The sequence below is a fragment of the Acanthochromis polyacanthus genome, chromosome 3 (genome assembly GCF_021347895.1).
Source record: "Acanthochromis polyacanthus isolate Apoly-LR-REF ecotype Palm Island chromosome 3, KAUST_Apoly_ChrSc, whole genome shotgun sequence".
NCBI classification, from domain to species: domain Eukaryota; kingdom Metazoa; phylum Chordata; class Actinopteri; family Pomacentridae; genus Acanthochromis; species Acanthochromis polyacanthus.
The window spans coordinates 16,350,322-16,365,616 of record NC_067115.1 but is presented as its reverse complement, the minus strand read 5'-3'; the positions used below and the strand labels follow the sequence as shown (position 1 = coordinate 16,365,616).

At 38.1% G+C, this 15,295-nt stretch overlaps 1 protein-coding gene across 1 annotated transcript; it reads right to left on the bottom strand.

Moving 5' to 3' along the window:
* Nucleotides 1-301: 301 nt before the first annotated feature.
* Nucleotides 302-2,959, bottom strand: si:dkey-246e1.3 (uncharacterized). Its single transcript, XM_051945717.1, has 3 exons — nucleotides 2,676-2,959; nucleotides 2,489-2,585; nucleotides 302-1,698 (listed from the first exon to the last, which is right to left on the bottom strand). Exons 1-3 carry the CDS (start codon nucleotides 2,779-2,781, stop codon nucleotides 1,359-1,361), a joined length of 543 nt encoding a protein of 180 aa, XP_051801677.1. The 5' UTR covers nucleotides 2,782-2,959; the 3' UTR covers nucleotides 302-1,358.
* Nucleotides 2,960-15,295: the final 12,336 nt, after the last annotated feature.

Below are 15,295 nucleotides of genomic sequence, written 5' to 3'. Positions count from 1 at the left end.
GTTTGGAGAGCCTGCAGGGTAAAGCAAGGTTTGGAAATCCTACAGGTCTGTATTTGAGGTGGAAAGTAAAAATTGAAAGTGTGAAAGTTGCAGCAAACAATATATACTCAACAAAAATATAAACGTGGCATTTAGTATTTTGTTCCATTCTTTTGAATTTAAAGGAATAAGTATTTGTTGTTCCAATACAAAGCATCCCTGAAACAGAATGGATGTCAGGAAATAACTATGCACTGTAATGAAATCGATAATAGGTACTGCTATATATAGCAATTTTGGCAGACTTTGTGGGACATAAAACGACCTTTTAAAGTGGTCTTTTATTGTCACTGGTCAAAGGACTGTACTGGTCATGTTATCTAATCATTGTCCTGAAAGCCATCAGGATGTACATTAACTCCATTGTCAAGAATTTGTCACCAATTTAACAGCTCAAAAATGCTTTGTGCACAGTTGACTAAATTTAACTCTTTTCTAACTCTACCAATAGAAATATGCGTAACTTATTGTCTATCCCTAAGCCTTTGCATGCTGCCATTCTATATGCAAACATATCCAGTTATTTAGCTTCATTATGCATAATTGTATTAATCCTGTTTTTCATTTAAGCATCTTTCAAATTAAGTTCATTTATATTGCCAGAAAAATACATAAAAATTTCGCTGCTGTCTGAACCTGCTGGCAGAGCTTTTAAACCATGCTGTGCTTCTAGAGAATAAGAAGACACTTTTTTTCTCCCAAAAATTTAAAAAAGGCAGCTGCATGCTCAAGTCAAATGCACATTTTTGTTTTCTCTTCAACACAAGCTTTCTTTAGCAGCAGCAGTCTTAAAGTTTTACATTTACTTGCACTTACTTTGCAAGCAAAAAATGAAGTTATTTGTTATGAAAGGGGTACTTTAGTGATTTAAGATGGAAAATTAAATTTAAAAAAAATATAAGTCAAAGCAGTAATAGTTGCAGCCGATATATCCTGATGTCCCCAGATCGGGTCAAACTTTTGAAACACTGGATTTCCCACAATGCAATGTAATAGCATCTTTCATTACTTCCTCCAGTTTATATAGTAGGCTTTTATTATAGAGTCTGTGTTTAGGCCTATGCTAAGATAACTCTAATCAAATTGCTGTGACATAATCAACGTTAATTTGTCAGACTCCTCCAGAGCTGTGCATGACTTTTTACTGCTTGTGTTACTGACTGAGTAATGCTCTTCATAAGTCAGCTGAATTTAAATTGCGAAGTTGCTGGAGTGCCATTTAAAGGCCTGCGCATGATGACAACTTCTGATAAACATTTCTAGGGGTGGAATTTTTCTGACTGTGCTCTAATTTTATTACATCTTCTCCCTCCTGTCCTCTAAAGCTGCATGTAAAATATGGGAGGGTCCAGGATGACGCCACTGTTGGGGTCGTCGGCATACTCTTGAAACGACAGAGGCGGAGGCAGCACAGATTGCTCCTCTGCATCCCGGCTTGTTTTCCCGCCCCCCTCCTCCTCCTCCTCCTTCAGTCCTACAGGCAGTGGGTTGCTGTAGATGTAATAGATCTTGGAGTTGTCCTTTGCTGCCTCTGTTTTCCTGAAGAAGGCGAGAGGGTTGAGGAAGCTGGTCGACCTCTTCACTGCTCTGACCGCCACCGGGTCCGCTGGCTCGCCTCGAGTCACTGCATTCTCGTACACGTGAGCCCTCTTTGACTGCCTGGTGCAGAAAACAGCAATAACTGGACTGATGAAATTGGTTTACGATGCAATTTACAGTCACCCTTGAAATGAACATTCATTCTCTTAGCCCTCGTGTCGTCCTGCGGAGTTAAAATTGACCTGTATTAAAGTTTGAAAATGTGGGGAAAGATATATATTTTCACAGTGAAACTTCTGATGTCCACTTTTTCAACATTTTCGGGAAATCTTTGAACATTTTTTTGGTGGAAAAAATGTTAAAAATGTTTCTTTAAGAACATTCACAAAAATCAACCAAAATCCTGCGAAATTCGCGGGATTTTGGTTGATTTTTTGTGAATGTTCTTAAAGAAAATGCTAGTTATTAAGTTTTACTTATAAATACGTAATCACTTTAGATATTTTCATGATTTTTTTGGAAAGTTTTTAATCAATTTTTGAAAATATTGTCTTGCAAAATTTGGGGTATTTTTAAAAATAAAACTTTTAAGTGAAATTTTTAAAGAATTATTGGAATTTTCTTCCTGAAGGTTTTGCAAATTTTCAGAAATTTTGGGATTTTTTTACAGAATTTTTTGGATTTTTTTCAGACAAGTAAACAATATTTTTTGGTGCCTATAAATGAAGTCAACAGGAGAGTTCATTAAAATGCCAGTTTTAGTCATAATTACACATACATGCACAAGTACAGTATGACTGAATGTATATCCCACAAAGTTTTAAAATAGAGGCTGCACATATGTGAAAAGCTCCATGTATCCTAATAAAAATGACCATTCACAGCTATTTACGGGGATCACACGCATCACCTTGTGCGATTGTAGCAGGCAGTGATGCAGTACAGGCCGGTGATAGTGAGGACGCACAGGGCCAGGGCAGTGATGACGATGTTAAACACTTTGAACTCTGAAAACACGGGAGAAAAGAAAAAAAACACACTGAAAGTCTACAGCCTTTTTGTGTGAAATTATCTGCAAATAAAAGAGTGTTGCTCACCATACAGAGCCGCGTCAATCTCCTCATCCTGCAGTCCCAGAGCTGCAGTCCCATTCAGATGGAGGCCGTGGTCCGTCAGTGCTCGCTCCTCTTGGCCTCCACTCATGTTGCTTCCATTTGCATCCAAAGCGTGGACTGAAAAGCTGAGCTTCTTACTGGTTTTCCTGCGAAAACTGTGCGACTCAAGCGGCTTGACTCGGTCTCTGTGGAGACACCCCTCTTCCTTTGTAAAACCCTCAGTTCAAGTTGGACGCCCCCTCTCCTGCCTCTCTGCTGCTCGCCTTGTTTACTGCTCATTATTCTATTCAGCTTTTTTAGGGGGGACGCTGAGAGGGAGGGAGCTGTTGGGCCTTTTCTACTGTGTGGAATAAGCTCTGTGAGTGGTGACCCAAAACCACACAGTTTTCAGGCCTCCAGCTTCCACTAGTGAAAATGTGGTGCTCGACGTAAATGTAAATCCTCTAATGTCAAATGACTCCATGACATGAATCAGAGTCAAGCTGCCATGTGCACTGATGGTAAATATGCAAAATATTTCTGCCTGTGCCAGTTCTACTTTAAAAAGCATATTGTATCAAACTGCAAATATTACCCACATATTATCAGCAAAGCTGAGACTTTCAAATTCTAAGAAATACTGAAAAAGGACAGTTGCTGTTTCTAGGAACTCCAAGAATCAAAGATATTCATTTAACCGTTACAAAATAAGTGAAAAGCAGCGAGTCTTAATATCTGAGAAGCTGCAGTTCATTTTCAGACATTTTCAGTTAACCAACTCTTTTTTGTCAGCTAATCAGGACCTCTCCCTTCCTTTCCAAATCTGCCATTTTTTTCCCCGCCTGTTGTCTTAAACTTCCCATCTACTTGCCTTGTGTGCTTTGGGGGACAGTTTGTGGAAAACTCCTCCGAGTTTTCCATAAAACTACAACGGCTTTTCCACAAACTGCCAGCATCCATGGACCAGTGGTTCCAAAAAGCTGTCAGAACCAAAGCCTGCAAAAAAGGCAACAAAGGCAGCATTCTCCTGTCTCCTTCTGCTTCACTTCACCATGCAGCACCGTGGGAGATATTATGCAATTAGCTGAGCATCTGATTAAAAGGGGCTTTTGTTATATTTTGTTTAGAGTAAACTTGGAGAGAATTTTACATCCTTGAAACTTTGAACGACCTTTGTGTGAACTTACTGTCCATGTGATTATCCTTATAACTATAGTGACATGTAGCAACTGTGTGCTCGAAGCTAAAATAAGAACAGAAGGGTGTTTGAAATTCAGCTTATTGTACTTTTCTGACCACCCACCACTGTCACAATAAGTGGATACAGTCGTCTATTCATCTGGCTCTTCGAACTAATTACTTTTAATTCCTTTTCCTGGTTCACAGCTGAAATCTGAACTCCTACCATGTACTGTATTTCATCTGTAATGTATGAATAGTGTTGTTTAGTACAGTTTCGATCGCTCTCTTTTGAGTTATTCCTTCGCAAATAATCAGAGGCCTTTTGCTCAACCATTTTAGGAACTCTTAAAAGTATAAGCTCAAACTTTTCATTGTCATCGATGCAAAATATGCAGAAATACATGGCCATGTTGAAATATGAAAAAGATTTGAAGTCGTCCTGAAAAGTCACATGTTTGAGCACACACTGACAAAGAAATGATGATGCAGATACCAACTAGTGATCATTTCTGAGCTATAAGTTGCTGTGTGCCACAATAATACAAAAAGAACACAAAGGACACTTTTACTTTGTTCAATTCTGCAGATTGTACATGAGTGGCATGATGAGTAATAACAATGAGCATTTTTGACTTTTATGTTTAACAATTCCTGAGATCTTTTCATCCAAACAGTTATTGAATTTCAGTGTGCAACAAAGCATGTTTATGGGAATTTTTCACACAAATTCATCTTGGGAAATATTCAACATGTGCTGTACATCTAAAATATTTCACAAATGTCTTTGTAAATATCCATTTTTTGTGCATAAAAGAATTAGGCAAATCAGAGATGGTTGAGCAAAAGTTGTTCTAAAACTGTGATAATTTGAAATAGAAGGACCTGTTTTGCTTCTGCTAACACTTGATGTCTGTGACTTTTCGAATTTTTCAAGAAATAAGTATTTGTATGATATATATCACAGTTTAAACGCATGGACACAGGTTAACACTAGTGTAAGTAGGTATAAACATTTATTTTAATTAGACTTTTTGAACATGATAAGGATGTTCTGCTGCGGCCTGTAAGCCATCCTGTTGTCCTCCTCGAATCTGCTCTAGTGTAACTTCAATGTGGCTTTATTTGAATGCATTTGCAAAAGAAAGATGCAGATCATTCTGTGTAATTTCTTTTAAACAGCATCTTGACAAGCTCTCACTGATTGACTGCTATTTCCATGGACAATCAGAGATTCATGCTGTCATCACACATTACTGTACCGTCTATTCATCACAGGAAACAGCACATCTGTCTTAACACCTCATCTAGTAACTGTAAAGTGCGATTAAATTCGTTGTTTTCCTCCACTAGGTGTCAGACCTCGCCTGCATTCAGTCCTTCAGTCTACGGCCAGCAGAACTCAGCTGTGGTATTTATCCTGCAGTTTGGGTCTGAGTGACAGCTGTGTGGCCTCTATATTCAAAGTCAAGAAAAAACAAATCCAGAGTTAGTTTGACTGATAAGGAAATAAGCCGAGTCGCTGAGGCTGACTTATCTGTTTATTAGCCTCCTGAACGTCTTTAAATTTTCACATCCACCCTGATTCTCTGCAGAGTTGAGCTGTTTTGATTTAAGGGGCATGTGGGTGGCATTAAGCTGGTATGGTTTATTTGAGCAGGGCAGAATGCATAAACCAACTCTCTCTGCAGCAGCTATCTATGGGAATGAGACTGGGAATATTCCAGCTGAGCGTTTCCCAGTTTGACCCAGAACTAAAATATTAACACCATGGAGGACATTACTGCATAATAGTAACATGTACTGCTTTTATCGTGTCTTTTTCTACACCTGTTCAGCAGGTTTTCACAGGCAGTGAGTACTTTTCAAGTTCCCAAGAGTATTTTCGCTCATTTTATAGCTTTTGTTAGTGACAAAGATTTTATTATTCGTACCCATTTACTGACTAATGATGCTATTTAAATGTGTGCAGCTTTATACTATTATTTGCAGTTGTTTGGTGTTGAATCCAATTTTGTAATCATGCACTTAAGAGGTGATTATTGGGTGAAATACGTTTTGCATTCCAGCTAGAAGAAACTGAATGAAGTGAAGATGTTTTGATCCTGATGGTCCCTTGGTCTGACTTTGATTAGATGTGACTTACTGTTGGAAAAAACTCTGTTTAGTTGTAAACAAGCCTTGTTGAGTAAACACAAAGAGATGAGAGCATCTGGTTCTGCTTTGCGCACATTATTAAAATGATTTTCAATTAAAATCGTCCAATTTGAGCTCTTGGCCTCTTGTTCCTTTAAAGGCAAGAAAACATAATCGACAATATTAACCTTTCTTAACCACAGAGTACACCGCTAATGACTTTGACATTCATATTTTACAGTGTTTCTGGTAAAATATCACAAACAGTCACTTTGGAAATGCCCTTACAAGGCACTTAAAATACATTTGAAGAGTTTATTTGCAAAAACAGATAACTCCGTTTTGATAAATTTTCAGAAAACTTTTTATTTATTGTTTACTTGAGAAAATATCAATCAAACTGAAGTTGAGTGGATTTGACTCAGCAGAAAAATACATGAGAAAATAGAGAAAAAATAAATTATTAGTGTTATAATTATTACTATCTCAAGTAAACAATAAAAAAATACGTTTTCTGAAAATTTATAAAACGGAGTTATCTGTTTTTGCAAATAAACTCTTCATTTACCCTCCATCACAGAACCTTTATGATCAGTGCAATGCCGCCAAATAACTGAAGATGAAAATAGAATAAAAAATGCAATCAAAAAACAACATAAAACTGAAGCACAGTCGATTAAAATCCTTCAAAATAATACATAAAATGAGGAATTACACTTACCACATAAAAAACGAAACTAAAAACTAGATCTGCTCAAGCTCAAAATCCACACAAAAAGCATTTTAAAAGCATGCAGGGAGATACTTTCCCAAAGCTGGGTTTCCTTTGAGGCTATGATATATCACTACACGTTAATACACTGTCTAACACACTCGTTTCCACATCTGGCCGATGCATTCAGGGGGGACAGAAATTAAGCACCGAGGAGGGAAAGAATCTGAAAGGGTGTCAGTTTTAGGAACCTTGGAGAATAAAATATTTAAAGTCACTCTTAATGCTCACTCTGATTCTCACAACCCATCCACAACCAACACCTCACTTATCAGCCTCAGCACGCCGTTCACACACACTACCTCATAACTCTCCCAGACGCACTCAGAGTTCCCTTATCAAGCTCAATCTACATTTACACAATTTGTTTTTTTGGCGGTCCTGTCCACAGCAGCGTACAGAGAGTGAGAAGGTGAGATTCTTGCTGAATGTTTGGCGCTTTTAAGACACAGTGGCTTCTGCCCAACATCCACATGATCGTTTCCTTCACTCATTTCCTCATCCTCTGCCTCTTTCTCTGTTTTCATCCTCATCCTGTCTTATCCTTCATTTGCTCCCTAATGAGGTTTCTTTTGACAAGTTTGGCATCTGCTCTTATAAAATCATTTTTTGCTTTAAATTCAATTCAATTCCGGCTTCATGTAACCGCTGGCATCATATAGATCCACTGGGGTTAACATTTAGAACAGAAGGGCTTTTTAAAAGGATTCCTTATTTTATATTTTTATGACACAGAATGTAGTAAAGTCAATCAATCGTCTCTCCTATAATCTTCCCCAAACCCTCCCAGCTCTCTCTGTGGATGGTGGGTGAATTCCTGACCATCCCTCATCGCCCAGCCTCACCCCCTCCTCGCTCGTCCTCACCCCCTTCTCACCCCCTGGTCCACTCTGCTCCTCTGCCTCCCCCCTTCTCTGTGTTTATACAGAGGCTGGTGGGGAATTAGCGTTCTGGCGTGATCCATTTGTTCTGATGTGGTTCAGCGGGAAGGTCCTGACTTGATTTATTACACTTGTCAGTTAAACTCGTGGAGGTTCGCTTTACTACACATAGGCTGCATAGCGTGTGCTGGAGATGTTTTGGCGTTTCTGATTATTATCGGTTTTTGTATCACTGATAATGCTGCTGTGGGTGATAATTTCTGTGCATGGTGAAAGACTCACTGTTCACTGAGGTTTAATACACAGAAATATAGTATACAGAAGAGATGAGAGCGCTATACACTACAGGAAAATGCAAACTGCAGAACCTATGTTGTCAATTTTGCATTAATTCTTTTTCTTTTTCAAATGCATCATCACAAAGGAGAAAAAAAATGTATATCACATACTTCTGTTTAAGGTGAATGTCTAAAATAAAACTGCACACTAAGACTGTCAGACAGTATAAATGCTGGAACAAAAATGCAAAAAAGAAGACCTGTGGAAATCAACTCCAAACATAATTTTAATACATTCCTTCATTAAATATCTCGTCATAGAGTAAATTATATGCAACAGAACAGTAATGATTCCTGTGACTGAGATGCTTTAAATGTAACAGTGCTAACTACAGATAATCGGAGCTTAATCTGCAGCAGTGTTCATCTTTTAAAAAAAAAAAAAAAAGCAAAAATGATAAATGTTCATCGCTTTCATCTTCTCAATTGTGAGGATATTCTCTGTTTCTTTATGTTTTATCTATCTATCTATCTATCTATCTATCTATCTATCTATCTATCTATCTATCTATCTATCTATCTATCTATCTATCTATCTATCTATCTATCTATCTATCTATCTATCTATCTATCTATCTATCTATCTATCTATCCATACATACATATTTAAGTAACTCAAATGTTTTTAATCAAATGATTTATCTGTTAATCAAGACAGGAGTGGTTAGTCGCATTCTGTTTCTAAGAAAATGCAGTTCAGAGAAGTCCCTTATTAATCATACATGGCGGGGCACCTCATTTCTAACCTTAGGGTATAAGCTAATGAGGTTAGATTTAAATACAGTCAGGTCAGTTAGGGCCTTTCTGTGTAGTGTTTGCATTTTCTCCTTTTGCCTGCATGGTTTCCTCGAACAGTCTAAAGACATGTATGATAGATGAACTGATCATTCTGAAGTGACCAAAGGTGTGAGTGTATATTTGCCTCCCTGTGTGTTGGCCCTGTGATAAACTGGCTTTTTGTCAGGGATGTGAGCTGTTTTTCAATCATTTTACTGTATATGAGTTCAATTTATAAAGGTCCATTAAGTTTACTATTCACCAGTCCAGCCAGTCAATGTCAGTACTGTTTCCCAGGAGGAGCACACAGTTAAAGAATATTAAAAAGCTTCACCAAGATACCGACTCTCATTTCTGACCATTTCTGAATTAAAGACTTTTTTCTTATTCTGGGGAAAGTTACAGGCTGAATTTGAGACCTAATTGCCTGTTGTGATAGATGTTAGAATAATCTGTTGTCTTGACAGCCTCAAGCTAAAATCCGTCTGTTGGATTTATAATATGAAAGACTGGAGACACCAAGGAGCTGTGAAAAGTCAGACCTGAACACAGGATACTGTGGCCCTCAGTGGACGCCTGTGAAACCAATAAGTATCACAAAGAGTCTCCTTCGTCGTGCATGACCTATAACACATGCTAATGCGCTACTTCCATGACCCCATCTGACCCTGGACCAAATACTGTACTACACAGGAAATGTGCTCTGAGCCAAATCAAGATCAGCTTATTTACAAATCTCTAACAAACACAGAACTGGAGGAGGCAGCAAGGAACACTGAGGCTTATACAAATGAATACCAAGAAGAAACATTTAACTCAGTCATAGTCTGTGTGTTTTGTCTGCAGCAGGGAGCATTAATATTGTCTGTTTAAGCCTAACGGTCTCCAAGCACCGGCCTGAGGATTTACAGCAGGGATTTACTCTTCATTATTTATTTTTGCCTTCATGAAAACAAGATTTGGTCGTAAAACAGCAGCAAATCTCTTAATATCTAACCTGATCATGTAGGATTCACTTCATGGCTCCTGGTACAGTGAAAGGTTTGCTGATCTCACAGTAACTCAGACTTCAGCTTGTGCCAATGTGAGCAGAAGAATGAGTGTCCAACATTCAAAAAGTCAGTTTTAATTCATCAGAATTATTAAAACCATTAAGAAAAAGATGCTTATATTCTTTCTTGCAACCATTTTGCATTATTTATCACAGATTTTATATACTTTTTTATACAGGTAGATCTTTAAATCATTCAATAATTCATATTTTTGATATAACTGTAAATCCCTTATCAGGCTAATTCCTCTAGATATCTGCTGAGTGGATCTATGCTGACTATGCATTAGATCACAACACTCCAATAGAATATTTAGGTTTAATTGTCTTCATATAAAATACAACCTTAATGTTAAATATAACGCATGTGCATATCAATTCAAAAATGATCACGCTTTGCATAAAGTTGTATGTTATGAGGCCTGAAGGGAAAAAAACGACAGAGACTGGAAGGAAATACCAGAAAGAACCACAGTCTCTCAGTACAGTGGCTGTTTGTGGTGAATAAAGGCTTCAGTGGTCAAATCTGTGTGCAGGACAGGAGGTGAAAATGTGCTTCACTTCCTATTTTAACAGCTCTAATCTGGCAGACAAGTGAAAACACCTGTGTGCACCCTGGGTTTACATGGCCCGTAACCTTAGGAGAAATATGAAAGCAGTGGCTTATAGCGCAGTGATTCTTTTTGCTCAGTGTCTTAGGTTTACACACATTTTTTGTAAAGGTCCCTTTCATTAATCCATTATCCAGAAAATAAGCTATAATCAACTCACTGTACACTGTTTTACTAACCTCAAATATTTAGACAAACATAGTCAGTGACTACCTGATAAAGAAGGTCTTAAAAGTGACAAAATATACCTCTCACTGACACTTTCTCATTTAATTGTGTTTCTTATCCTATTTTTTTCTCTGCAGAATTTCAGCACATTTGTCTACAATGTGGATAGGAGTCATTTTATGCACTGATTGTTTTTGTTGTTAGTTAAGCAATAGCCTCAGCATATGGCTAAAACTGTCTTTGTACTATATTTCTGTACAAGTTTGCTGTTTTTAGCTGACATTTCCCAGGTCTGTACCACCTGCACAGAAATGAATATGTAAAGCAAACCCACATGTATGCCAAACTCTGTCTTTATGCCAAATAGGAAAATGTTGAAGATTAAGACAAAAACAAAAAATAAAAATTAGTTTTATCTAATGCACTGTCTAATGTTCTGAAAACTGACATCTTCATTTCACAATTTTGAAAAAAAAAAAAAAAATCGTTAAAATCTCATGGGAGTGCCTTTAAATCACCACCTGCATTTCACTTCTATCACTCAAACCATAAACTATCACCAAACCAAGCTCTCATAATTCAGTATTACTGTGCAGGACGACGTCTTCCCCCACGCCTCGCTGCTCCATCTCATCCCAGCTCTGCTCGCTTTTTGGCTGGACACCAAGAGCCTTCAGCATCCCTGAGGATATCCAGGCCTCATCATCTCCCTGCCAGTAGTAAATACAATTTGGCAAATGGGCCTTGGAGGCTGCATGTGGGAACTGTGACACCCTTGCTACTGATGTTCGAAAGCTCTGAACAAGTTCTTGGTCTGGGACACATTTAAGGCTTGGATGGTTCTCTGTGAGGAACTGTTAAAAGATGTCCAGGAAAAGGAGGGGACTGACTGACCCAAAATGAGGGAAAATTTGTCCCATTTTAGTTCTTTGAAGCGAATGTATTTGTCAGAAAATTAAGGAGAAGGTCAGTTGATGTTTGTAAAGCCTGGAGCAATGGCCAGACGACCTGAGGAGGAACTGTGCAAAAACTTGTGATTGATGTAAATTAAAAGGTGCAAAATGTGCAGGATTGCAATTACCCAGGGATCCCATTCAGTCGAGTAAACACTTCACTGACTGAGGTCAAAGTTGTTGAGTACATTCAAGCACGATGGACTCCTGAGAATCTCTGCAGAGTCCCCAAAGGAAGTCATCTTGTCTGTGCAGCTTGTCGTACTGGAAATAATTTGCTAACTAGTCGGGGGGAAAAAATCAAAGACAGCACTGTTATTTTTAACTGATCAAAATGCAATTTGCAGTGCTGTATCTAACAGACTTTAGGGAATATGTTTTGGATGTCATCTAGAAGACAACAGCAATAATAGAAGCATTTAGTGCAGGTGATCTGTTATGTGCAATGCTTACATTAATACAGTTCTGGCTGTTCATAATATTAATTTTCTCAAAATTGTGCCAAAACGGTGTTTATGCATCTGAAACCCTTGGAACATGTGGTGCAAAGTCATAAAAGTACTCATCACAAGTCTGAATTACAAAGATTTATTCATTTCTGCAACATGAGAGTGATGCAAATTGGAGTAAAAATGCTCTTAGCTGCAGCTCTCCAGAAAAAGTAAACAATGATTCACCATTTCAACTTTCTGTGAAGACTGAGTTACAGTTGATTTGTACATTATGTGGTCCCTTGTCACATTATGCCACTCATTTTATTTTGGCCGTATTCGAAATGGAAAAAGTTCCCATGAACTCAGACCACCTGCTGCCTCTCTGCTGCACAGCGGGGGGAAAAAGCATTGCAACATCGCTTCTCCTCAGCCTCAAAAACAACATTACAATATAAATATCCTGTCAGTTCACCAGACTGAGGTTAAAGGGGACGAGGTGACTGATGATTGTTGTAGGTGGGAGGAACTTTGGTCAGTTGTTAAATAGTCATATTTGTACTGGATGCCAGGTTAAAGTTGTCATGAAAAAGGTCATAGTTATCAAAACACACAAAATGCCGACGCTTGAAGTTGCTATAATTAAGGAAAGTACCGCTACTGTTATCAGTGATCAGGCCTAAATTATGGTATTTGACATTTTCTTGATATTTATATTCTTTTATTAAACGTAATCCAAATAATATATTGATTTATGAATTCAGAAAGGTACAAATTGGGTGAAAATACGCATTCATCATATTTCCAAAAGGATATGAACCAAAAGCAATGACAGTTTAATGACCTTATCTGGATAAACAAAGTGTTTGTGTGGTCTTCTGCTGCTCCCAAGTGCAACACACTCACACTCTGCACAATGTGGTTTCACTTATCGTGCATTTGTCTTGTAGCGAATCCACTCACTCACTCATGTGTAGACCGTGCAGGGTCCCAGTGAGTCACTTCTGTTATCTGAACAAAGCCCATCAGTCGTCTATTTATCTTGCTGTGTGACAAAGCAGAAAGGGGGAGTGTGGTTAAACAGCTTCTTCAAAACAAACTCCTTCTGCCAAAGCTGCACTGGAGAGACAGCAGAGGGGAACCGAGGCCAAAGAGCTGATCTTTGGAGAGGAGACGAGTAAAGAGGCAAACATTCAACAACTGCAGATACGTTTGTGTCAGTAGGAGCATCTTTATATGTTAACAATGCAGATGTGTGACAGAGAGTGGTGATATTACAGACATGTAATACTTCTCCTACTTTTCTTTTACAGAACTTTTCCTCTCTTCTCTCTTTATTCTCGTCTCTACAAGCAGATTTGTCAGTCCTGCCCCAGCATCGTCCGTCTCAATCATCTACTTTCCACTATCGCTGTATTAGCCTATAGATGTGGTAACACAGCTGCTATCTGCAATCCATCAAGTCAAACCATAGGTTATCCATTCTGAATAGCTCCCAGATGAGATAAGGAACTTTTTTGGAAAAGCAGCACTGGATGGTGTCACTGGATGAAGCAACAATCCAAATAACATTAGCGTAGATTGTATTTAGATTAACGAACCATTTATCATGAATCTGAAGAAAGATAAATAGGTGGTGGCGATATGTCGTCACTGTCGACCTTTCAGCAACCTGTTTAGTGTTGAAGAAAAAAGCAGCCCTCTGATGCTGAATGAAATTGGGCCTTGCAGATTGAGACAAATGAGGATACGTTTTCAGACTAGAGAGCAGCAGAATGTATGGTGGCTGCATAATGGAGAAGCTGTCATTAGCATTTGTAATTTGGCCTCAATTACGTGACTGCAGGAATCATGCAGCTTGTGCATAGCTAGTCTTCGGAGTATCTGGAATTAATTCATTTTTAACTACAATGAAATGAAAAAATAACCATGTCCCATTTTGTTTTAAGTTTAATAAAGTTGTTTTAGTTTACTATTTAAAATACAGTTGAAATTTGGTGCTTAAAAGTTAAGGTGCTTGCCTAGTATTTGCCTTTGTATGACTTCTAAAATCTGAATTTCAGAATAAGATAAGATAAGATAAGATAAGATAAGATAAGATAAATTCTTGTTCTAAACATTGCACACAAAAAATACAGTAACATTAGAATAAATACAGGACTGTATAGAACAGAATATACTGATGCAGTACTAAACACTGAATAGGCTAGAACAGGACAAGAATAGAAAAGTAAGAGTTATTGGCCATGACAGTGAAGTATTAAAGTGATGTTGCACAGAATATTGGAATACAATAACACATTTTGTACATAAAAGGTGAAAAATTGCACATACAATTGAGAGAGTAATATTGGAAATAATATTAATAATACTGTTCAGGGTTCAGTGTCAAAAGTTTCAGCTTTCATCCCTGTAGAAAAGGGAGGATTTGTGCGGTTTGATGGACACTGGTAGTGAAGAACTCCTGTGTTGTTCTGTGTTGCGCTGCAGCAGTCTCAGTCTACAGCTGAAGGTGTTGTTGTGTTACTTTAATGCCGTGATCAGGCTGATACATTCACAGCACATTACAAGAAGTTTTGTATGTGTCAGTTTCACCCCAGCATAATGAATCCTTATAATGTAAAACTGTGTTTAGCGACACAGTGGCAGAGCTGCAGCACTTCTGTTGTGTCCGACATTGAGGGTAAATTAGGTAGAATAGTAGAAAGATCTCCTGTCCTTTGCTAAAATGTACTCTGTTTCCAAACCTACTTGCTTCTAACTTTAGTTGTGGAATTCCACATTTTTGTTCTGATAGGCAAGAGAAAGTGCTGTTAATTTCCTACTTTTCCTCAAAATAGGTTAAAAAAAACTAACTGGGGTACATACCTTGGTAATGCAGTTGCTTAGATGATATTTGTGATTGCTTCTGTCACATATTCATAACACAGCACGTCTAATCAATGCTTAAAGGTCACTCAAGTTCCACAACAGCTAAATGTAAAACCTGCTGTCAGAAGATCAGATGCAGCTTTTTTCATTTGATCTGGGCACAATGAATAAAGTCTAACTGTGCTGAAGTCAATGGAAAACCTCACATTTCTCAGGAGAAACACAGATCACATCAGTGTCAGTACTTTGTATTTGCTAAGACTCACAGGTCTGCAAGCTTTCAACACTTAGCAGAGGTCAAAGCCACTTGACCCAGCTGAGCTCCATTCAGGTTCCAACCTGTTATCCAAACATGGATATTGCGGCTGCATTTACTGATGATAAAGAAGGTTAATGGTAAACTTAGCAGCATTCGTCAGGAAATCTAAAGATGCCAGCATGAAAAGGAAAGAAAG